We start from the raw sequence: 26,667 nt of genomic DNA on the forward strand, positions 1-26,667 counted from the left end.
TGCTTGTTGAGAAAAATAATTCTTCACCCATCATTAGGTTATACAAATTCATACTGAAGTGATAGATATAGATAAGCAAATATTTTGAGGACTATCATGAATACTGACAACCATCCACCATCTAATTTACGTCACTGGCAAAATAAGGATGACAGTGACTGTCTAAAGCAGAAGAGAATCCCAAACTTTTAATACCTAACAGATGAAATGTAATAAATATATTAAAAGGAATGAAACAGTAAGAGAAGATTTTTACAACATAAACCATACATGTAACAGATGTTGATTAAATAATGATATACATCGCTTGTTATTTAAACGAACTGCAATAGCATCCAAACCAAGACACCATTGCTGGCCGTGTTCCAAACTGCCTGGAACAGGGCACAACCTAAATGAGGCAAGCTTGTCACAAAGGAGTAGGTCACTTGAAAGTGAAGAGGAGATATATGGGAGTGAGCAGAGTTTATGCTTCACGTGAGACCTGATGGCAGGGCAGGACTGCTGCTTCTTATTCCAGCTTTGCTGTGAACGCATTGTGGAATCACTCACTTTGTTTCTCTGCCACCACTCTCCTGACAAAAACAGCATTTATTCATTTTTCTGTTACAAGGCTACAATGAAAGCCTTTGAATAAATATTTGGATCTGAATCCTTCTCACTGTTGTCTCTCAACCAAAAGGTCTCTGCCAGTGCAATTACATTGCTTTAGCTATAGCAGAAAATCCTGTTCTTACAACACAGGTTACATCAAACACACAAACACGGCACTCACTAATAGACCATGAAAATAATTTGTCATATGTTCAAACAGTGTCTCATTCCCTTCAGATCTGGCATGGCTATGTTAGTTTGAAATGAAAATAATCCTGTCAAACAATGCTAGAGACAAACATAACCTGGAACAAAACAGGTGTCTTACATGAGCACAGAAGAATAAAGTCAGCACCAGCAGTTAAAAAGATAACCTGGAGATAAAGCCTTGAGATGATGCAGGGTGAAATGCTTTAATATGGCTGAGTTCCTGTGAACTCTGAAATGAATGGGCACAAAGAGTTAAACTGTAGTTTATCTGCAAATCAAACTGCAAAAAACTGTTTTTCCTGAACAGTATTTCCCTAAACAGAAAAAAAAAAAAAAATAAAAATCACCATTTCACAAGGACATGACAGGCAAATCAAGATAATCTTTTTGTTCAATTACATTTGATCCAAATAAATGGACATTAGTGAGTGCCTGAACCGTTCAAAGCACACAGTTAATTTCTATAGCTAGGATTATAGCACAATAAACTTGTTAAAAATACTGCAAGAAGACAAATCTATGATGAAAATAAGAACACAATCCTAAAAATCATTACAGAATCTTCTCCCCCCACCTTTTGTTTTGGAATCAAGAGACCATCCTAAAAGTTTCAAAGACTGTTTCCTTAAGCTGGCATTCATATTTCTAGTAATAAACTTAATTAACCTATCTTAATATAAGATTCTTCCTTCTTTCAAGGCCTTAATGCCAGCCATAAGACATCACAATATAGTCCAAGCAGAAAATCATTCACTCTAAAAAAAGCATTCCTACAAACCGCTGGATTACATGAATGAAATACTGAGACTGAAGATAATGGCCCCATCTATCCTTTCTACACTACACAACTATTTTAATAACCTTGGCAGAATCCTTCAGGATAAATTCCTTGCTGTCTGCCAGTGGCTAGCTTCTTCCTTCTGTGAAACCAATAATTTATTTACATGGTATCTTAAAATAGCTCAGAGATGAGACAATGGAGCAGTTTTGTTTGTTTGTTTTTTGACTTGACAGTGGTTTGTCTTTGTGTCCAAAAGAAAAGACACTGAGCTCAAAAACCTTTCCTCTCGGTCTGTCTAGAGTCCATTCAATGTATAGGGAGAGAAATTAGTTCCTTAGAGAAGATGTGACACAGACCAACTAATCTCTCCCGGCTGTTGTCAAGGCATTACAAGACAGCAACTGTATTTTTGTTCTTGCACTATGGTTCCAGAACCAAAGATGGCTGTCACAACTCAAAATTAGTGGCCTGATGACAGATGTCCTATTCCTGGAGAACCAGCTATTCCCACCCGTGGATGCTCATGATGCAAGCACAGAAGTGACACATGGGGGAACTGATCATATTCTTGGCAGCTACTGACAACTTGGCTATGGTCCAGGGACCTTCAAAGTAGAAATGAACTCCAAATCTTTATGATAATTTCTGGTGTGGGTATTTATATGCTCATGCATATACCATTTGATTTGTGCAATATTCTCCCTAAGACAGACATGCAAGGGAAGATTTAATAACCTATATAACTTCGGTAAATTATTCCTCCTTGGAGCAGTAAGAATTGCTGAAGATTGTTCAAAGAGCTATAACTAGGCATAACATCATAAAATTTTAAACTAAAGATAAAAAATATTGTTCAGCTGTCAGATGTATAAAACTGTGACACAGGCCCCCAGGGAAAGTGACGGAAATACCTTCAATTCAGATGTGTTAAGCTGGAAAAAGCATTCAGTAGCACATGGCTGGAACAAGCTGCTTTAGTAGGGGTACATAAAAGCTCATTTAGTAATTTTAATCTCTCATTTTTCAGATACAGTAGTTTCAACAATAACTACCTTACCAGATAAAAATAATACAGTAGTACACAGGAAAAGGAAACACTGGAATAATTATTTAGTTGCTAATTTACTTTAAGACGACCTCTACATGTACTCATACTCAAACTACCACATCAACACGTAACAAGCATAAGCAGCTCAGAAACCACTCAAAAGAATAAATCATTGTTCTGGCCATTTTAAGTTGCAATGGATATCACCAGTGGACTTGGGTGGTTTTGTGACAACGTCTTCTTTTAAGTTAGGTGCTCATTTAAACATAAAGGGAAAGTGAAACTCGAGGTTATCTGAAACAAAAGTTTTGAAAGGCCACAAAAATCACGAGAGTCTACATAAGTCACCTTTTATACCCTTTGCAAGAAAAACACCTACTTACAATATTTCTGGACCTAACTGCTTCAATTTGAAGGGAAAAAAATAACTTGTACAATTCTTTCCCAACAGCTGTAAGAGTCAATATCTCCAGATTGTTTAGGAAAACTCCAAAGAGCTAAGGCCAGAAAACAATGATCCTCAAGTAGTAGTGTATTCAGGCACAACATGTCTTTGGAGGAATTTTGCCTGCCCACAAATTAATAGCAGAAGCAACAAGTTTTCCTTGTACACAAGGTGTCTTCAAGGTAACCCTACCTACCTACAGTTTAGTGGCAGATGCAAACTACTATCGAGACCCTGCAGATTTTTTCACATAACTGAAGTTAGATTCCTGACTAAAGAAGTGGTATTATAAACACAAGTTGTAAATGACAACTTACATAGGTAAGCCAAGTTGGTGCCATGCTGAACTAGAGGTGGAAGCCTGATAGTCGCAAAGAAGAAGGATGAGAGGGTCAATGAGGGTCAGTATTCTCAGAGGGGCAAAGCTAGAGACAAACAGATATCTAACAGAGATAAGAAAGCCTAAGTAGTTGATAAGTACAAATTACTAGCTAGAAAATCTAACTAAATCAGAATTAAATTTATGCCTCTTCAGAGTACATACCAGAAAAGCTGATAAATCACAGCTGACAGAGAATCTATTGGCAACGTATAGGTGACATAAAGGGTGCTTCCTGTGTAACTTGTGATATGTCACATCTGAGATTACTTGAATACAAATTATTTGATCTAGGCATTCATGCCTTAACTGTTCTCACAGCGTTGTACTCAACATTTATAGTAAAGGGAAAGGTGGAAGGAAGAGACAGAATAAGGTGAATCTGTTTGTATACAAGCAAGGGGAAGCAATTAAAAACAAGAAAAAGCATTTAGAACAAAGGTTGCAGATGCTATCATTAGTCTTATACAGGAAAGCGTAAAACAGTTTGAGACTCAGTTTTTTACTTGCATAGTTATTAGATGACTGGGATTTTACACCTATTACAAAAGAAAAAGTTGCAGCTCAAAAAAACCCCCTTCTTCCCATTTCAAGAGCCATCATCTTTCTATTCTTTCTTTTTTCATACTGTATGGATATGCAAAGAATTTCAGTTTTAACCAAAATACCACTAATTGCGGAAATAAGAGAATGTGAATGTCTTCTACAGCCATATTAGCATGTAAAAGTATAACTCAATATATTATTTCACCAACTATTTACATCCACAACTCTGCTTCTCTAATATGGTTACAATTAGATTGTATCGCCATGGAGAATAACTACAATACAGGCTTTCCTCTAATTTTTACTGCTGCTAAAGTTTTTTCCCTTCATCTTTGTCCCAGAATGCCTTACTGCTGAAAAAAAAAAAATCCCAGTTCTTCTAAACGCCCAGATAGGAACTCAAAACCACAAACCTGGCAGTGAAAGAGAACAAGCGCTATAGTTTCCAATGTTACCAGAAGACTTGCAGCCTCATGGTGTTTTAATTATTTTAATCTTCTTGCAACAGTGTGTGAAGTTAACAACCCCAAAGCTTAAGGGAGTGGTGGTTATGTAAAGAACCACACATTTAGATGTAGGACTCTTCAAGTAGAAAATTAGATAAGCACAGTCCGAACTGGCATTATCTCAACTTAAAGTTATTACCCTTTCCCCTCATAAACATGCAGAACCACAACCTTGACCATTTACTAAAGCATCCTCCAGTTGTGTCTCCCTCTATATGCTCCCCATCAGAACTGCCATATTCAAAACTAGTTTGGTTTCTTGATTCGTAATTCTTTCCCTCTTCTACTATTTCTCTTCCTCAGTAAGAGTTTTCTAGACAGTTACTATTTTTGCTTCTTAAAAAAGTTTTTTCAAGAAGCACACAACAAAACAGCAAAACAACTTCTAAGCTTACATTCTGTTCTCCCTTAATTCCATTTATTTCATTAAACAAGTGGCTGTTGAAGTATACGTCCTGAAATTCTCTGTTTAACTCCCACAGGGCTTTTTAAAAAAATAAATAAGAATATACACCACCACCACCACCTAAAATAAGTTACTGAGCAGTAACCAGAACATCTTTGAAATGTGCTGCTCTATGCACAATCCTAGATTTTTATTTTTTTTTTTGGCTTTTGCAATAGGCATTTATACTCAAGACCATGCTGTGAAGGTTGCATGTGTGAGGTACCAACCAGTAAATGTGCGTTCTTGGTTCCTCACATCCAGAATACCAAGCAACTTTTCATGGGACTTCAGGTAGAGTTAGGAATATGATCTGAAGATCATTAGTAAAGATAAGTTGCAAGAAAAAGACTAACAAAATTATTGTAACCAGTGGATTAAAGAAGTATCCAAATGGGATCCTGTGGATAAACCAGGCCAGCCAAGACCAAAAACATTTATTCATTTAGCCTCACAGTTCTCCAGTCTCCATTACCCAATATTATCAGGGATCTTAAGAAATAGATAGCCAATATGAGTCTGAGATTAGATATAACAATTGCAAGTATCATCATCTTTTCTGCAGAGCATCAGGATCTCATGCCTCCTTCTTTGTTCACACAGATTATTGTCCTGGTATGTTCTTGGTGTTCTTGACATACAGAGGCTTAGATTGTTCCTAATACTCTACTGACATGGTGGAACTCAAGGTGGGACGGGCCAGGTGGGACCAACTGCTACGACTGCAACTGCTCTTTGGGGTGTATCTGAACAAAGAACATGCCTAATGAACTCCACCAGCTGTAAGACTTACACATTTGCTAGCATAACTACTCGCCAATCATCTAGCTGTTGCAAAATACCAAGAAGGCTACAAGCCAGCTCCAACATCAGATCATGATTCTGAGGACAGCTAGTCACTCCAGCAAAAAGCCAAAAAAATGCATTCAGGCCACCCTGAAGCCCTTGTACTGCAGACAAGACCTTCTGAGAAGTCCCAGAGAAAGCTGTCTCATGAGTAGGAATTTGGAAGCAGTACTTCTGTACATGTGATATAGGGCAATTTGAGGACACTTCCATAAAAAGGAGTAAAAAAGCAGCTAGACTGATTCTCTGTCTCTGGCAAGTGTAGGCATTTATGTAGAAACTCACTGAAGCGATCTTAACTGTAGGACAGATGGTATTTGTGCTTTAGATCACGGAGGGGGAACCAGACCTGGCAATCTTTCCAACGAAGTGAGCATCTGCAATGGTGCTTCTCGGTTTCTGAGCTATGGCCCCACAACAGACGTGCTGTATCAGGAAAGGATAAAGAAGAGCTGACATAGACCAAGAAAACCTATCCTTATGACAAAGCTGGAAATGAACCTGTAGCTACAGAAGACTGCTGAAATGAGACTCACCAGGTATGGTGGGTTAACCTTGGGTAACAGCCAAATGCCCATCCAGCTACTCACTCACTCCCCCTCCTTAGCAGGCCAGGGACAGAAAAAAGGATGAGAAAGCTCATGTCTCAAGATAAAGACAGGGGATTGCTTACCAATTATCATCATGGGCAAAACGTACTTGGCAGGGGGAAAATTTAATTTATTGCCAATAAAAATAGATCTGGGTAGTGAGAAACAGAAAAGAAAAACATTAAAGCAACACCTTGCCTCCTCTCTTTCCCAGGCTCAACTTCACTCCTTCATTACAGACTCTTCTACCCACACCCACTCCCCCCCATCTTCCCCCTCGAGCAACACAGAGGGATGCAGGGTGAGCAGTTATGGCCACTCCACAACATCTCCTTGCTGCCACTCCTTCCTTCTCATAGTTCTCACAGAATCAAGGAATGGTTTGGCTTGGAAGGGACCTTTAAAGATTACCTAGTCCAACCCCCTTGCCACAGGCAGGGGCATCTTTCGCTAGGTCAGGTTGCTCAAAGCCCTGTCCAACCTGAGCCTGAACACTCCCAATGACAGGGCATCCACAACTTCTCTGGGCAAACTATTCCAGCGTCTCACCAACCTTGTCATCAAAAACTTCTCCTTACAATCAATCTACATCTACCCTCTTTCAGTTTAAAATTGTTGCCTCTCATCCTGTCACTACAGGCCCTGGTAAAACATCTCTCTCTGTCTTTCTTATAAGCCCCGTGGATATATTGAAAGGCCACAGTAAGGTCTCCCTGGAGCCTTCTCCAGGCTGAACAGCCCCAACTCTCTCAGCCTGTCCTCATAAGAGAGGTGCTCCAGCCTCCTGATCACTTTCGTGGCCCTCCTCTGGACTCACTCCAACAGGTCCGTGTCTTTCTCGTCCTGAGGACTCCAGAGATGGATGCAATTCTCCAGCTTGGTTCTCACGAGAGCAGAGAAGAGGGGGAGATTTGCCTCCCCCGACCTCCTGACCAGGTTTCTTTTTATGCAGCCCAGGATACGATTGGCTTTCTGAGCTGCAAGTGCACATGCACAGAATCATCAAATGGTTTGAGTTGGAAGGGACCTTTAAAGATCATCTAGTCCACCTCCCTTTCTAAAAGCATTTTAAGGCTAGTTCCATTTCTCATGAAAGCAGAAATAATTGATACTTGAATCCTCAAGTCTTACCTAACCATCTCACAGTACACATCATAACACATCTACTGGGCAATTTTGTTATACATGCACTGTTATATGAAGGCTGGGTTGGACCGACTCTCTGCCAAACATTTTTGTTAGTGTACTGTACTGTTGTTCACTTCCTAAGTGACAGTTTTTACGCTGAGCACAGTACGCTCCAGATACCAGGTTAAGTTCACTGCACTGATTTCCAGTTTGAAGTTGCAAAATAGTTTCTTGGTCATCTGCAAAATCCTCTCTCCCCCATGTGTTACAATGGCAACTGCCAGCAGCAGAGGCACTTCAGACAGTAACTCAGTGATTAAAACTGTCAGGCTATTTTTCAATGAAGGCATCTCAGCTCTGACATTAATTTCTCCCTAACCCATGGTCAAACAGCTTATGTTTGTTGACTTTCATCACATGGGATATGGAACTGCAGAACAAAATGATCATGGTGTTCGGTGACAGGATGGTTTGAGGACCATAGGATATGGTAACTACCATTCTTTGGAGGTGCCCTATTTCGGGAAGCTGCAATAAAGGAGAGAAGATGAACAAAGAAAGAACTGAGTTGAAATCGAGCTGGATTAGTAAACTGCTCCATTAGAATTTAGGTAATATGTTTCCTAAAGTATCCATGCTAATTCTAGGGTAGCATAGGTGCCTGCAAAAAAAGTGGGTGCAGGGAACACAGATTGGTGTTGGAAGTGATACACCCCCTCCATGCACATATAACTGCCGAACCTCTGAAACTTAGCAGCACTCATAGAATCACAGAATGGTTTGGGTTGGAAAGGACCTTAAAGATCATCAAGTTCCAACCCCCCTGCCATGGGCAGGGACACCCTCCACTAGCCCAGGTTGCCCAAAGCCTCATCCAGCCTGGCCTTGAACCCCTCCAGGGATGGGGCATCCACAGCTTCTCTGGGCAACCTGGGCCACTGCCTCACCACCCTCACAGTGAAAAATTTCTTCCTAATGTCTAGTCTAAATCTGCCCTCTTTCAGCTTTCACTTAGTCCTCTGTGAACTGCTGTTGCCATAGCAACAGATCTTTAAACATAGAAAACAGGCCAGGTAGTTTCAAACTAACCACTGTTTCCAATGTTGCTGTTTTCCCCTGTAGGTTTGCGTTAGCCCACCTCAGAAATGATGCCATAGTCATCAGCCAGCAGGGAGGAGAGCAGAAAACAAGGCTCTTGAGTTTCACAGGCCATGGGGATGCTTCAGTAACACGGAGTTCGGCTTCCCTCTGCCTACTGCTCCTTCCCCCACATCCTTCAGAGGCATCAGCTCTTTTTCTCTGCAAATATCCTTTACTCTGAAAACTGGGGCTTATGCTGGGGGTGTGTGTGTGGATGTGTGTTTGCTTTTTGGTTTTGTTTTTTAAATAAAAGGCACTGCACAATTTGGGAGTTAAACCCTGTTACTGCTGAGCTTAAGTGAAAGGTGTGTTATTTGGCCATAACGTCATTCCTGCAAGAGGCTCTACGTTACAGTACCATTCAAAACATGCTAGCAGTTGTTAAGAGAACTTGATGGAGGGAAAAACAATCCCTGTAAACCAGGGTTCCTTGAAACCTGTGACAAGGAAGTTAACCAGCTCAAGAGACAGCAAATGAAACAGCCAAGGATGTACGCACCAAGCTGCACTACGATCAACACACTCCTACCGATTCCTCCTCTGTTTCTCTGAAGCAACACTGATGGTGGGCTGCACACAGGTGCTCACATCTCAGTGAATCATTCGTCACAGACAAAATCCCAAAGGCCAAGTGTCAGTTTCATTTTTTAATTTAATCTCTTCGTTACTTTAATTGAATCTGTCTGAATGCAGGCTTACATCAATCTCTATCTTGACTCACAGTGGTATTCTGTTAGTTAATGGAAACTCTTTAGAAAAAAAGACAGAAATAGCAATGAAGTTCCTAACTTTGCAAAAAGGCTAAAAAACTTTTTGGATCTAGAGAACTTTTGGGGGTGATGGGGAAGTCTGGTCTGTATGTGTCTTCAAAGAACGTTTTTTCCTCCATTCTTACATGAAAGAAAAATATTCAAATATTAAAAAAAAAACTAAATACATTGGGCTGTAGTGACACCATGAGGGAAAAAACATGCAAACACGTTTTGATAAAGTTCTACCTAATTCACATCTACAAACACTGCAGGATGCTCATACAGCATCACGCAGTCAAGGCTGCACAGCGTGCCAAGTTCCTGCTCCTCAGCTGAAGACCAAACCTTGTCCATGAGCCTACCTTGCTGCAATGCAAAGTAAAATAAGTTAAATTCTTCAAAATGGTTTCGGCTAACTTGATTTAGTTTTCACTATGGCACACTAAAAATTGTCAGGGAAATGCAGTAGGGGTTCTCAGCGAAGCCTCAAGCAGCTTTTTGAAACATAAGCTTTAACTCTGCTACTGTACCTTTAGAGCTTTCCTGCAGAGCAATTTTGTCCTGGTATCTCTTAGGTTAAGAAACTAAATTTTCTTACTAGTATTCTTATATCTACTCCTACTCTCAACACAAACATAAATGTAAGCCATACCAAGACCTTTAAGTAGATGCTAAATAAGTGTTAATTCTTCAGGTATTTCTTTCCCAGGAGCTAGGCATGCTTGCCCTAAACTAAGGAACAGAGAGAAACAGTCTAAACTGTGAAACTTCTAACCCTAAACCTAAATGCAGTTTCACATTTAGGCACACAAATGAAAGTGGCTTCTTTAATAACCCGAGCAGCTGAACTTCACATTGCTGGCAGCAGGAGCTTTGCCACTGACTTTATGGAGTACGAGATTAACCATTCTACAGAGAGCTTGTCAATAGCTGCAGCTTTATATATTGGGCTTTACTTCTCAATTATTACCCATATAACACTATAAAATAGGTATAAAAACTTGACAAATGAATTTTACAGTTTTGTTGGGTTCATTGTCCGCCCCTCCCGCCTTGGGTGATTTTAAGTAGGGGGTTTTTTTAACCTTTTTAGGTACTAGTGCTGTCCATGAGCCACACTTTTATCCAGAAACAAATAACAACAATGAATGAAAAAAATCAAGTCTCCAAACAGTTTTACACTGCACACATCTCTATAAAAAGCCTCACCTTTTTCACTAAAAATAAAATGACTAGTGCATAGCAAGGCTACAACTCCTAAAAAACAAAAGTAAATGTGGGTTATAAGGCATCTATAGGCAGAGATGTAATGTAAAAGAATGACATTTGGATCATTTTAACACATACATTTTACACATTACTAAAATATAAGCAAATGAGAATAAGCGTATTCTTATAGAAACACAGATTTTGCTTTCAAGTTTCATAGGAGTTCCCTTTTATCTCTGAGTTATCCAAGTTATAAGAAAAGGAAATAAAATCTACACATAAAGCAAAATATTCTGGGCAATCCCTTGCCTTTGTGAATGTGTACTAAGTCCAGTTCAATCAGATATCTGAAGATATCAGTTCCAAATAAAAAAAGAACTCCAAGGATTATGAGCTGTCTGTTCAAAGTTAATGCCTTATTGCAGAAGTCTCTCTTCAAATTCTGCAGGTTATTTGCAAACAATAACCGCACAGAATTTTTCCGTTCTTCATAAAGCTCAACAGCATTAAATGCCAGCCATTTAATTTCCAGTATTTTGTTTATGAAATATTGTTAACATCTATGCTTTATAAATATAAATTCTACACATGCTACTTATTGGCTGCCAAACAAAACATGAGGCACAGAAATCTAATACAAGCTTTTGGATTATTGAGAATTAGCCACATGGACACTGAACTTCTCCAGAAGTTTTTTCCTGTTAAACTGGTAGAATCCTATCTGACAAGTTCTCACGCTCCTATTTGAGTCCAGTAAAAATTTAAAAAAAAAAGGTAAAAAAAGATAAACTGAAAAAAAACACCCTGTGTTCTTTACCAAACCACATAATTAAGGAAATCATTTTCAAAACTAAGGAGTTACAAAAATTAACTTAAAACAGTCTTGCAAAATTCCAGTCACTCACTCTCCTGAGGCAGGTTTTGCTTTTACTTATTTTCATTATCATTAACCATCATAGCAAAGAGTAGGAGAACAGATTTTGTTTCTTGATGGTTAATTTGCATGATACTGTCACAGAAATGATTTCAAAGAATTCTGCTGAAACCCTGAAGTAAAACACGCAGCCCTTGGTGTCAGCACTCAGTTTGGGAATCAGCCACGACACACAAAGGTGTGGTACATCAGCTTGTCATTAACAGTGGTTCCATGCAACATGGAAACTATTTGGATGAAATATCTCCCCCCTACTTTTTTTTTTTTTTTTTGGTAAGAGAAAACAGAATGGAGAGACCTGAAACTGAATTGGTTTGATGGACAAAAAAGGATTGTCTAAAACTTGTCCAGCCACAACAGTTTTTTCCAAGTATTTCAAAGCTCTTTCTAGGCTAGACACATTATTTAGCTATTACACAATGATCTCAAAGAGGTATATTAGTACAGACAACTGGTTACTAAGGTAACAAGATGTTACTTTAAACCAGCAGCGCTGCCCCAGCTCATCAGCTTCACTCCTTTCTTTCTTTTGTTCTCCTTAAACTCCGCATGAATGACAGACCTGCTGTATAATCGAGCAGGTTCTACAGTGTACCACGCAGCTGTACACTGGAGCCACGCTTCAGCCTCTCCATTCAAGCTAATGAGAAAAAAAAAGGGGGGGGGGGAAAAAATGCAAGCGTTTAAACTCTTAAGAGTGAAGTAGTTTCATTCTTAATCTATACTAAGAATTTGGAATTGGCTGCAAAATAAGTTTTAACGTGTCCTCTCATTAGAAACTATTTTGTAATTGAAAAACACATTGCACACTGAAACTATTTGACATGATAAAATAAGATGGCTGGGATGCTTTAAATTTTCAGGAGAGAAAACATGGTTAAGTTTTATAGACTGAATCTTGGCTGAAATTCTCCAGAGGCAGACTCATGTTTGGAAATAATAGTTGACTGCTAATTGCAAAAATTGTCGAGGTTACCCAAAGTCTAGCTCCTCCAAAATACTGACACCCTTAATAAACAAATTAAGGATGTCATTATTTTTGAGAGCTTGAGCTCGTAAGACCTGTGTTCTCGGCATCTTTTATGATTACAAACATCAGCCACCAGCTCTAGCTTAAAAAGCTTCAGGAAATAAAGCCATCAGAAACATTTACAGGAGAAGGTCACCTACAACAATCCTCTGCTCCAAGCAGGATCACCTCCACCAAAACTACTCCTGACATGTTTATCTGACCAGCTCTTCAACCCTCACAATAATGGCAACTTCCGCAACCCTCTGAGGCAGTCTGCTGTCATACGTCGTTATCCCATTAGACACTCTTCTTACTATCTAACTTTAAATAAATTGCTGCAATTCAAGCCTGAGTTCTTATCTTCAGCGTACACGTCAACAATAAGTAAAAGTCTTTAATTCTGGTTTTTACATGTAAGAATGCAAAAAGCTTTTTGTCCTAGAAGGGTGTTTTCTGTGCTCTTGTAAGATACAAAATTCATTGAAGCTTTGTCAGACAGCACAATTCACCTTCCAAAACTGCAGAAGTACAGCACTAGCATTTTGGCATGAATGACCCAGTGATCAGAGTAATAGGTTTAAAATAATCCTACAATTTAAGAAAAATAGAAATGATTGGTTCTGTTTACAGCCTAAACAAGTCAGTTATATATAAAACCAAATTACTAGGCTTCCCCTAGGGGAAGGGACATATTCAAAGAGAAAGGATCCTATATTCAATATCAGTTGGAGAAACACTCTGCTCAGGTTGGTTATTCTCCCACTCTCTGCAAGAAAAATAATCCTCCTTTTGTGGTCAGAATATACAAACAGGATTTAGTTAAATCAGACAGTATTTGAGTTGCAGAGTTGTTCGGGTTTTTTGGGGTTTAGTTTGTTTTTTTTTAAAGTATAATAGGTTGGTCAATTCTCTTTTCCTAATGTTAAAAAAAAAACAAACCCATACTACATTTTCAGTTAACATATCAGACTGGCACAACCTCCCCTACTGCCCGCCTGAACAGCTGCATGACCAGGCTAACAAACTACAGTCATGACCTTCAAACCATCCATAGTGGACTCCGAATACGAGTATCTCTCCCAGTGAATTACACCCACGTGTTCCATTTTTTACATAACCACTCAACACACAAGAAGCTTCTGTACCAGCCGCCTATCATAAGAGGTACAGAAAACCTCCACTGCTGAGGTTCACACAAAATGAGCTAGATCAGCGTATTATGCTCATTATATTCATTTTATAGTCTCTCCTCTGTTAGCTGCATCCGAACTGAAGTGAATGAAATTCTGCATGCAGCCTGTTGACATCAGTAATACTTCTGTTTATCTCCCACGCATACGGCCCATGCAGACCCAGAAACTTGAGGTTTGTATTTGCTTAGTTAAGAAAACATTCTTCCTGGCAGCATCTGGAAATGCTTCATGATATTCAAGCAACTAACTGAAAACAAAGCAAAATGAATGTATGTTAATACTTCATTTAAAATTTTAAAATTACTTACTTAGAGGAGAATCTGAAATGATTGAAAAGAGATGAAATATGTTCACTCCCATTAATCAGAAAGAAGACTGTACCAAACAAACTCATCTGCTGCTTAAATAAAATCAGAGTAAATCCAGCCAAGGGTTAGGACAAAGAAGTGTTTCCCATGAAGCTAACTCAGCCTAGCTTTATTACTGAAATTTTAATTAAATTCTAGATGGTCTTCAGTCATTTTATGGTATTTACTTTTTTACCAAATCAATTGTCACATCATACATTTATAAATGTTAACTAAAGTGCTCAGTATCTGCAACACCATTATTTCACAATGATTCTATTCTAGTATATTTGTTCTGTTTGAAATCCAGGGAAATATTCTGCCTAGGGTAACAGATGGCTTTTTAATTTTTTGTTGCTATTCCAGAATCTTTAAGTCACCCAAAATGCATCTACTTAAACATGATACTGCAGTTACTGCAAAACATGATCTACATGTTCACTGTTTAATATTTAACAATCTGGATAGCATTCCTGTTTGGAAATAATTCTACTAAAGACAGAAATCATTACCCTAGCATTGCTACAATAAATAGATTTGCCTTTTCATATTTTATCATCTCACCCCCAAAATTAAATTATCTATTTAAAATGAAATAACATATTCAATCAGTGCAGTGGAAATTAAGTTTAGCAACTCATTCTGAGCAATGTTAATTCACAGGTTACGATCAATTAGATATCACTTCACTGCAGTTCACGTAGATCTTTCGTTAACATCGTGTCCCATGCTAACATACATTACTTAGGGGCAGAAGGATCTAAAGAGCAATTTCACATCTTAATGGGAAGTAAAATGTCGCAATACAGTAAAAAATGTAAGCAGCAGGTTATTTAACAACATGCACACATAGCACATCAATCTAGCAAGCTAATATTTACCTGTTTTCCCCACACAATTAACATTTTGAGTACTTGGTGCTTATGAAAACGTCACCTTTTTTGGTGAAAACTACCTTCTATAATATCCATAAAATTGTGACAAATGCTACACAAAATCTTTAACTGTGAAAGACAAAGAAATTTGAGCAAGCTGCTTCAACACGACCTTGCAGTTACACTGCTCATTTAATACAGAGCTCTCTCCAGCATGTACGTATCTAATGGAAAACATTCCCCGTGGAAAGAACAAAGCTGCCGTAATAGCAACGTGGTCACACAAATACATAATATCTATAAAAAATAACTGTTCGTAAAAGGACTGGTCATTTCGATGGTTGCAACAAACATATCAAATCGCTCTATTTTGTCACTCTGATCCAAACTGCTGACTTGTGAGCCATGACTAAAAGGTGGCCCATTAAACAGTTAAGCATCATTATGGAAAGCTGCTTATACCAGGCATCATCACATTTCTATGAATATTGTTCCCATAGACTCTAGAGCTTTACCACATCTTTACTTACTCAAAGACATCATGCCACTTTTCCTAACGAGTAGTACCTTGTTGACTAGACTTATTAGCATCAAGGTTTGCTCTGAACAAAACATCACTTCACCCCAAGTAACAGACAGAATTAGGGTTAAAAATAGTGCTTGAATTTTGCTATCTGCTGCATGCCCCTTAAAAATAATAAAAATATGGAAAAGAATTGCCAATACTCTGATAGGATTCATTGAAAACAAAAATCCATAAGGATCCTTGAATGTGAAATACATATTAAAACTTTAATATAGAAGCTGAAGTTTGAATAAACACTAGTTTGTTTTTTGTAAGATTTATAGCCAGAGCTTCAACACTTCCATTTCAAAGGCTGAAGTGGAAAAAAAACCCAAACCAAAACATTTAGAAGCACTTCCCCAGAAACACATTTTCTTAAGATTCACTAATATAGAAGGATCCATAGTTTTGGTTTTCAGCATTTATCATGAGACAACAAAAACAGACAACAAAATAAACAAAAACAGAGATCAAAAAAAGCAACCCTATACAAATTCCTAATCACAAAAATACAATGTTCAAAAATGTTTGGGGTTGGTTGTTTTGTTTGTTTTTTGGGTTTGTTTTTTTTTTTTTTTTGAAGCAAGAAGAAATGTAGTATAAAACCCCCAAACACCTCTTCTGCACATACATAAGAGGGTAAATTTGGAATTATGTAATAATCAAGCTGACTATACACTACCAGAATTAAGTCTAGTTAAAAGTTATTTGCAATATACCTGATTCAATACAATGTAAAACTTGAAGGTACGCAGTGACAATTTTTTCTCATCAATTCATGGAATATTACATGAATAACTAGCACAGATTGATTATGGAACTGAAGGTCTGCAGGACCAACAGTCAGAGACGGACCCCAAATTCCCATATGGCATCAGTGAAAATGAAATAAGATCAGCTTTTGAATTGCAACACAGATGTACTTCAACAGTTAAAAACAAAGCACAAATATGTACTTACAGAAGAAAAAAAAGCTGCTGAAATTACTTTTTTTAAAGCTCGGATCAATGACCAAAGCATCTTATTTTCTTGGAAAAATCTTCTATTTTCATTGTCAAGGAGTTTGTAAAACATTTATGTCAGGGCAGAAAACTATGCCCACACAAAAACTTTCAAACCAGACCCAGCGCTAAGTTCATTTTGCATTATTTTACACATTCATTTATCAACTTTATCAGCAGTTTCCTATATTATTTATTTACATTATCTAAAAAAAATCAGCAAGTGTGTAAGACTAACTACTATATCTGTAGTACAAGTATTTGTACATTTAAAAAAAATAAAAAACCTATGTATTGTTTTATCAAACAGTAAAATATACTAGGAATAGGATAAAGTATCACTGCGACCTAAAACAAATATACCATTTGGCCACAAGAATTAGCTCCCAATTCTGTAGGTCTCACCTTATACACGAGAAATAAGCAAATTCATTAGTTGCAAGGATTTATAAGGATTGTTTTTTCTTCTGCTTCCCTTCTCCCTCCCACCGCAATGGCATTTCTGCTTCTCTAGTTTATGCTGTAATAGAACATATACTAATAAACTTTGAAGTCTTTCCATCAAACACACCTGACTCTTTTTTTCTTAGCGTGGCACTGTCACTGCCCTGGCTTGTGAGTAAAGCCCTTGTTGGCTGCCCGCACTGGCATGCTACGTACGGCTTACAAGGGTCCATGGGTAAGTAAGAAGAACAGTGTCATTCAGCAAACGAGTTTGGTGACCTGCAACTTACCGAGCATCTCTCCTCTTCTACATAGAAAGCCAGAGTATTAATAGAGCACGCTACCATTAAGATATATTTTGATTATTTTGATTTTAGTTCTAGTGTATCAATCCCTTCTTTAAATAAAATCATGACTGCCAGCATTTACTGTTAGGATCCCTTTCTAGATCCCATTTAGGCTAATTCCAAACAAAACAGAATGGAATTATTTAGTACAAAAAGTTTCCATTATTTATCCCTTTCATGAATCATTTAAAGACTTCATGGCAGCAATGAAAACAGTCATGTTGATCTCACAAAGAGCAGACAATATATTATGCATGCTGCCCACTGATTTATCCTTTCAGAAAGTCTCTCGCAGGCCACTTACCAATACTGCCACTCACTGTCTAAAATATACATACAAGTGCTCCTAGAATGTATAAATAAACAATAATTGCCTATGGTTAAAACCAGCAGGCTGTTAAAACCAATATCCCCTGTGACATCAGCTGGTACCAGATGCTTCAGAGCAACGCACCCTCGAGTGGGCCACTCTGAAGCAGTACAGTCGTTACTGAAGAGTGTTCCTGAACTCTCTCTCAGGCTGGCTTACCTGTGCAAGTATTTGGCCTTCATCATGCTTAAAACAAAATTCCACCTCACCCCACCAACTATACACATTGTCCATGCAAATAGCTATTCACTTTTTAAAAAAATCCTATTTGGTCTTCAATCAGAACAATTTTGTAGCAACAAGCCTTACAATACTGCCTTTGAGGAAGTCAAGGACAAACTGCACACCACGTAACTTCCCTGAGGCACTGGAGCAGGTTGCCTGCCAGTCTAAGACCACTAGCAAGGTCTGCCTACAACACCGACAGCAGTTAGCTTCTGAAGATCAGAACTCAGGTTTGGTTCTAGGAGAAATTCCTATTTCAAGAAAGCAACTTCACAAGTACAAGCAATGTCAACAAGTTCCACAGAATTATCCACATGCAAATTATTAATGAATAAGCACTTACAGAATCAAGATCTTAGCATTTACAAAAAGGATCATTTTTGCTTGTATTTTTTAACAAGTAATGGAAAAGATAGGATGAATTTTTAAATGTTCTAAGGGCAATTTTATTGCCACTATAATAACTCCACTTAAATAATGGCCAGTTATTTTCCAATGAATAGTGCAAATAAATATTTTTAGTCAATTATCAGGATGATGTCTATTGCATTCTATGGTAAAAGAAAAAAGCTTAGAAAAACTCCACCCAAACCAAAATCCAACTTAATCGAAACTCTCCAGCAGCAACAGCTTGTACTGTGCTATTTAACTGGCTTTACTCCAGTAGCTTAAATTTAAGAGTCAGCTTTATATAGAAAGGCAGTAAGTGAAAACTGGAAAAAAATCCCACACCTACAGCTGTCACCTAAAATTAAACACAACATTTTTCTCCAAATCCTCAGTGTACTTTCAAAAAGGTGCCATGTGACCATATTTAGCTACTGCACTGTAGTTAAGAAAACGTTTAATCTACAACTATAAACTACATTCTTTCATTGAAGCATGTTAAAAAAATTAACAAAGGTGAAAAGCAGGTATAATTAATCCCCAGTCTTGAAACAGTAATTATTTATTTCACTTTAAGAGCAATATATAACTTAGGAACATTTTGTTGTTATATAACATTGCCCCTGTTACAATTTGCAACACCAGCAAAAAGAAATAAACTACGTATATTTTGGAGGGGGGAAAAAACCCCACCCTAAAAGACGGACTGGTGTTAGATAGAATAAAGCCGCGGAGACAGATATGTGCTGTTGGAATAGTTATCAACAGGCTGGCTTGTGCAAAACAGTAGGTGACCTTAACGATCCCCAAAGAGATTGATTAAATGGCTCTAATCCAGTTTAAAATGCTTATCATTTTACTGAGATACTCAGCAAACATGGTAACAACAATCCATGCCTGTAGCAATTTATTTATTTTTTAAAATTAGAGCTGGGTCAAATTTCAAAGCTGTTATAACATGTAAATTATAAAGAACCAAAAGTACTTTAAAAAAAAAAAAACAATTACCAAGAAGTATATTCATAATGTCACATCACATACCATTCCTCATCAAAAAAGCCATACATTAAGCAAATGTACTTATTTCAACAACCAGGATGAGGCGTTAAGAATAGATAACTGGATGGTATTCTTGAAAGTTTACTTATTTTACTTGTATTAACATAGTTATAGAAAAGGATTAACTATTTTTGGCACATATAAAATAAACAGCATGCAAGAAAGTAAACAATAAAAATGTACTTACGAAATCAAAGTCTCCATCTTGAGGGACTTTCCAGTTATCAGGGAAAACATTTTTGGATATGTGGTAAGGTTCATGCATGTTCTGATTACAGTTTTCAGGGCTTTTGTTCTTGGAATCTTGTTTATCAAAGTAGTCCATGAAAGAAGGTCTTTGAACTTGCGGTGAAGTAGCATTTCCTTAGTTGAAAGAAAAGAGAAAAAAAAGTTAGAACTATTTAACATTTACAGATTTACTCTACTATAAAATAAACTCCATCTATTACTTTTCTTGGATTACAGATACAGTCATCTGTATGTGGTGCAAGCCTCCATTTGTCCCCTAAGGATCTCTCGCATAAAAGCTCATAGCCGAAGAATGATATTTTTGTAGCAAGATACAATGCGGAGAAATGCTCAAGACATTTCAGAGTTGCACATGGAAATAATATTAAAAGTTACTTCCTGCACTATCTATTTGTTGTTCTAGAGGCTGAACACCACGAGGTGCTAAGCTAACCCCCTTTGGGTGCTGAATGCCCCTAACATCAAGGTCTGGTCCACAGACACTTGTAGGAAAGCAACAGAGTTCCTTCAGTTTCACCAAAGGCAAGATTTAAAAGTTATTTAGAAAAAGAACTTGCAAAAACCAACCATACAAACTGTGTCTAGACCCTGCTTAACTAGATTCACTGCCAATGAGGATTCTCAACAAATTCTGGGATCCCACTCTCCAGGTGGCTGCAAAGCACGCTGTCTCCATGGTGTGGAGACCCTGGGGGCTTTGGTCTTCATCTACACCACTACAGAAACTTTACGAAGCAGATTGAGATAAACACGAACACATGTTATCCTTCTCATGAAATGAAATGTAAAAAAAAAATTATCTACAACCCTGAATGACTGAAATTTGCTGTCATTTGTAGGATTTCAAAGCAAGTTCTTTACTAAGTAGAACAATAAATAAAACATAAGAAATGCTTTAGTATTTCTACATAACCGTCACCTCAGAGACTATATTCTGTATAGCACTGACTCACGAAACATGTAGTTGCCTGCAGTGTAACACATGCTGCATAGTGAAATGTGAAATACAGTTCCACAAGTAAAATATGAAGCAGGACAAGAAATATAAACAGCCAAGCTAAAACAAAACCAAAACAAAACAACGATGGAGAACTACACTTTTTAATTATAAACATAATAAAATAATTAGGAATTTTTATTTGAACTACTTAACAAGTGAAATGGATAACCACTAGAAACAGCTTTTGAGCTTGTGCTTAACATGATCACTAGGACTTAATGCTCTTCATATCTGGCTTTGTGTTTGTTTTTATTAATTCACTAAGTGGGCTCTTTTTGGTCTCTTCGTCTTTCACCTCTTATTTCATCATCTCTTCCTGTGGTAACCCATTCCTTCTGCCTCATGATTTTCTGAATTCATCCTAATTTTGCTGCATGGCTACTGGTAGCCTATTTTTTTCATTAACGCTTGCTTTTGTACTGCCATCTTTTATGACTTGTTCTTTTCTTTCTCTTTTTCTACATCATTCTATTCTAGTCAGATTTCTTCTGGTTTTCTGAACGTGGAATTCTACTGCCTTGCTTATGCTCTAGGCTTTACTGCACTTGACTCCAGCTGCTTCTGTTCAGATCCATGACAATTCCTCCATTCAATCTGCCATGTTTCCATACACACCTTCCCACAGTTTTTTAGCTGTTTTTCTCTCGGGTGTTGCCACACTCTTTTCTAATCCCAGACCATAGCTAACTCTACTCACCATCTTTTAATTAATGACGACTACAACCATAGAAAAACATTCAGTGAACTAAACTCCAGGTTGAATCTAACAGACCACACAGCAGGTATCTCTTCTCCAGAATCTCCCAAGTTTGCCCCCACTGAACTCAAGATCACCTGAATGAGGTTTCTGGATCTCTTGAGTCTGGGACTCAAAGAGAAGTAAACAGCAAGGATGCCAAATAACTACAGAAATAAGCACTAAAGAGAAAAAATGGGAGAATCTAAACTTTAGCCAAGCATAAATTTAGAAAACAGTTCAAAGAGAAGGTAGAAGAGTAAAGGGAGTGGAATTAGAAACAGAAATACAGTGCATTTTCTTCATACAAACTTCTTATTACTTGTTGATTGCTCCCAACAACCCTGAACTATTTGTACCCAAAAGATAGGACATCACATTGCCGACCCTTCACAACCAATATTTCTCTTCTGCTGAGATGGTTGTACTTATGTTTCATCCTTGAGACATACTTATAAACAGGAAGATTACCAGTGTCTCTGTTAGAAACCCTAAAGTACCAAAATGTTGGCCAATTACAGGTAAGATACTCTCCCTCCTCTCATGTAACTGAAAATACTAAATATTTTCCAAGCAGTGCTCTTAAGTTTTAGAGCTATTTATAAATATCTTCCTTATACATGCAATAGAAGACTGCCTACATAAGTAAAACAAACCAACCCCTCCAAACTCCTTGCTATCAAACGCATATTACAGAACGTGGCTCAACAGGCCTGAAATTACAGCAAAATCAGCAAAGCACATTTCTCTTACACTTTGAGAACTTGTTCTATTTGTTTTGATAAATAAGAATTTAGAACTCACTTCTGATTCTAATTTAGTATACAGTTAGTTAATGCATTTAAAAGAACAACAGCTGCTTTTATTTTTACAAATAACTAAATGAAAAAAGAGACTCTTTTTTAGATCTCTAACTTAACACAAACAAGTTTAGTTAGTATTTTGTGGAAGATGGGATAGGTTGACACCTACTAGCTTAGAGGCCCTGTGAAGGTTCCTACCTCTTTCATATTGACTTTAGAAAACACTCAGGCTCTTTGTACCAGAGTAAACAGATGTAGGTGGCACTTTTTTTTTGCAAAATACAAGGTTATTAGAAGATTGTTCTGGTCTGAAGGCACTTTTTCTAATTTAAGGACAATTAATTCACCCAACTATCCGGTAAGTTACTTTTTACACAAACTATACAGTTGCCACCAAAAAATAAAAATCTGCAGCACAATCAGTATCACTCCACATTTGCCCTAAAAACCTGTTGTGCAACAGACACTTCTGTTCTAGAAGGATTTGGATTTTCCAGTTGTTCTCATTTTAGTTTGCTCTTAGTTTCAACATTCAAGAACATCAGTCTCTTTTATCATCCCTATACTTGCCCACTCCAGGACTTCAAGATGGCTTTAGGAAGAAAGTCACAACAAAACCAGCACTCCATGGAACACAGAGACCACCATGGAGATTGAAAATGTATGTTCTACCCCAGCAATACCCGACAGGAATACAGCCAATGGGTATGTCCCCAAACAGCCACATAAGAGAATTTTTTCCAAAAAGTATGCTGGACAAAAAGAATGAGGCAATGACATAACATACCATCAACTCTATTACACTGTTTCAAAAACATGTCATAGCTAAAGCAACACATTTCAAAATAAGAAGGAATGTACATTCCATTCTAATGAATGTTTTGATCAAATTCAGCTGACGTCATCTATAAAGAAAAAATGCTTTTGTAGTGATGTATTTCCAACAGAAGAGTACTATATTAATAGTTAATTGTTTTTAAATCTGTTTAAAAGCTCTGTTGCCAGTTGTTAAGTTCCTATACTGTGTGTCAGTCTGAGCCACATCAATGTTCCCCCATGGTGGTCTGGCTAACTCAGGGGCAGCTTCTTGGCAAAAAGCGTGCTTGCCTTACTTTGTCAGGTGGAACCCACTCCCCCATGGTGGTCTGGCTAACTCTGGGGCAAAAAGCATGCTTGCCTTACTTTGTCAGGTGGAACCCATCTCTCCACAGCAGTCTCTGATCCTCAAAGAGGATAGGGGGTGGTGGTGGTATTTTGTTTGGGGTTTTTTTACAGTCTCCTCTAGGAAATCTCTCGCTGTTACTACCAGGGCACTGGAGCTCTTCCCAAAGAGGACAGGGGGTGGTGGTGGTATTTTGTTTGGGTTCTTTTTACAATTTCCTCTAGGAAATCTTCTCTCCCTGTTACTACCAGGGCACTGGAGCTCTTCCACAGCTGCAAATCTACAGAGAAAAGCTTTCCTCCTTTTGCCAAAAGCCAGAAGCTTTCACAGCCTTCCCCATCCTGGGGATCTCCATCTGCCACTTCACTGAAGACAGGGGGTGGTGGTGGTATTTTGTTTGGGTTCTTTTTACAATTTCCTCTAGGAAATCTTCTCTCCCTGTTACTACCAGGGCACTGGAGCTCTTCCACAGCTGCAAATCTACAGAGAAAAGCTTTCCTCCTTTTGCCAAAAGCCAGAAGCTTTCACAGCCTTCCCCATCCTGGGGATCTCCATCTGCCACTTCACTGAAGAACATTTCCAGCTGCTGCCTCTTTGGTGACGTTAGGGGATCAGGCTCTCCTGTCTGCAGTGCTTCTGCAAAGACCCTGTTGGTATCTTCATTCCCTCAAAATACATTGCTTTGTCACTGTTAGAGGGAGCAGCTCTATTTCAGTCAGCTTTGAGCCTTCTTTGGACTACAAAGGCTTATAAAACAACATATACAACTCAGGCTTCATACATTCCTACCGCTGCTTTCTCACCACACAAGGTGGCCTGCAACACAGCAGCAGTAATTCCCCTGGGAAATGGGAGACAGGAGCTTTGAATATTATAAGGTTGAAGATCCCAGTGACTTCTGCACCCAAGTCTTCATTCACATGCAGGCCTCATACAGTATTGTGTTTGGTTTACGTATACCTATTTATCTGAAATCATTGCAATCGGTGTGTAAATGGAAAAATCACATTTTTCTACCAGCTGAAGCCTTCACAGAATTTTGAAATACTACGAACCCAAGCTTAAAGACTTTTTAATGGGGAAAAGAGTTTCCTGTACAAAACACTGCTCTGCCTCCTGAGAATGAGACTTGTAAAACTTTTGTTCTATTTTTCCACCTTCTGAAGAAGAAAAAAATACTCAATGACACTACTATTATAAACCCATTTGTTCATTCCAGCTGAGTTATACTTTATCTCTGCTTCCAGCAAAACAAAGCAAATCCATGTTAAGCTAGCATTTTGCAACAGCTCTTGAAGCAGAATTGCCAACATGATGTTTTTCTTTGAAAAAAAGAAATCACATTCGTAAAAGATAATACTAGTGGTATAAATTAACAAATTTATTACCAACCACAGGAGAGGGCTTGAGAACTGGTATAGTCTTGGAAACACCTACCATCTCTTTCTATATATTCAGGACTAAAGTGCTAATACACCTGCATATGGCATCAAGCAAATCATCTTAACATGGGCACAGTAAATATGCTTGAACATGAAATACATCCACGGTACAGCACCACTGAAACCAGCCCATAATTAAGCTTCCGTGCTGAATTCCTATAGGACCTGGGTCAGAGGTTGTTATACAACACATATCAACAGCTTTTGCTTTTCATTTGAAAAACCAGCTGTAGGACTTAGGCCTAAAGAGTTACGAAGCATCACTCCAGAGCTACCCAAGCCTCCACCTCCTATGACAGAGGAGACTGATTTATAGCATGGCACAATCTCTTACACTGGATGGACCGAAATCACCACAAAATAATAAATAAGTAAAAACAACTCAGGAATTCTCCTTTCAAAATGTAGGTTCTACAGGATGGTGCGTGTCCCACTGTAACCAAGGATGCCATAAGTTCAGCAAGCAAGTGCTGGAACCAAACCTGTTGCTCGCCAGCTTAATGATGAAACCACCAGGCTACCTCCAGTTTGCTGGCTTTCCTTTGCTGGTGTCTCAAAACAGTCACCTATGGGGGAGGAGGCAGGGGAAGGAATCTTCTATTTGATAAGAAAGAAAAATGTTTAAGAAGTATACTGACTAAACCCGAAACTTTTCATGTCTTACAGGGCAAATACTAATCAAACAAAATCTGACCACTTTTCTATATTCTCTCTGTCAAATGCCACTTCATTAATTCACTGTGCTCTTCTTTTAATATATTCAGTACCAACCATGAACTATCCAGAAGCTTCATGGGAGTTTGAAGCAACACTTAGAAACCCAGAACAAGTCCAAATGGCAAGAAAAGGCAACCTGTGTGCCAGCTCAAAGCAGACAGCAAATATAAATTTAACAGGTTAAAAAAAAAAAGGGGGGGGGTGTAGAGGGGATAGGTAACAAAGAGGAGAAAGGAGAACAATCAGAAATACTCTTAGTGAACCAGAAAGCCCTAACACCAAGCCTTGCTGAAAAGCCACAAATGGAATGAAAGTAAGCTGGTCTGAATACTGGTCTCTGAGCCGAGATACGGAAAATCTTCTATATGAAACTAAGTACAACCCAAGCAACTGGAGAAAAGTTGTGCTACCTTACATCAATCCCACTTTTTCTTCCACTCCACAATAAACCTCCTACAGTTAAGCTCTGTCCTCCCACCTCTCTGTATTCTGCATTTTCTTCCCTCCTCTGAGGCACACACTGCACAGTCTATGCTCAGAGCATGCACAGGCATACCAAGCAAGAAGGCACAAATGTTGTTTATTGCTAGGCTGTGTATTGTATGTTGGGGTAGGATGACAGGCCTCTTTTTGTTCCAAATCCCAATTTTATCTGGGCACAATTCCCTATTTGTGAAAAAAATATGTTTTCAGTTATTTTCTGTCATGACTCCCAGAGGCCTCTAAGCATGGGCACTTATAAATAAAAACTTATTATTGTTTCTTATTTTGTCCTTGGGCAGGGAAACAAAAAGAAGGAAACAAAACGTGAAACTAAACACAAGAACAATTTAAAAAAAAAACAAACTAGTTTGTCATAAATATTTTGTGTCTCTAGGAAGGAAATTAATTCCTCTTCCCTAGTTAGCTTAGTTTACTTCTCAAGCTTCTTGCTTGCAATGTTCTGTTATTCAGAAGGATCAAAGAGCACTTTTAAGCTACCTGTTCTGATTTATTACAAGCAAATCACACAAGCAGCTAGAAAGTGCCCACCCTGCCTACAAAGGTACATTGTAAAAAGCAACCAGTCTCCAAAAGTTTGTGTCTTTGTCCAGCACAAAGAAGCATAAAATCTGTGCCTACCTCTCAGTGACAGTAAGGATTTCTGTGTCCCTTCCCGGTGACATTTATTTAGGACACT

The 26,667-nt window shown here is 38.2% G+C and overlaps 1 protein-coding gene across 1 annotated transcript in view; it reads right to left on the minus strand.

Moving 5' to 3' along the window:
- The window catches only part of STK3 (serine/threonine kinase 3), a 99,595-nt gene that overhangs the window by 23,358 nt on the left and 49,570 nt on the right, over positions 1–26,667 (minus strand). Inside the window, exon 7 of the mRNA XM_010084683.1 lies at positions 19,566–19,741. Within this exon, the coding sequence (XP_010082985.1) occupies positions 19,566–19,741 (176 nt within the window). The remainder of the gene's footprint in view (positions 1–19,565; positions 19,742–26,667) is intronic.

This window comes from Pterocles gutturalis, unplaced genomic scaffold (genome assembly GCF_000699245.1).
Source record: "Pterocles gutturalis isolate BGI_N339 unplaced genomic scaffold, ASM69924v1 scaffold4965, whole genome shotgun sequence".
In the NCBI taxonomy this organism is placed as follows: Eukaryota; Metazoa; Chordata; class Aves; order Pterocliformes; family Pteroclidae; genus Pterocles; species Pterocles gutturalis.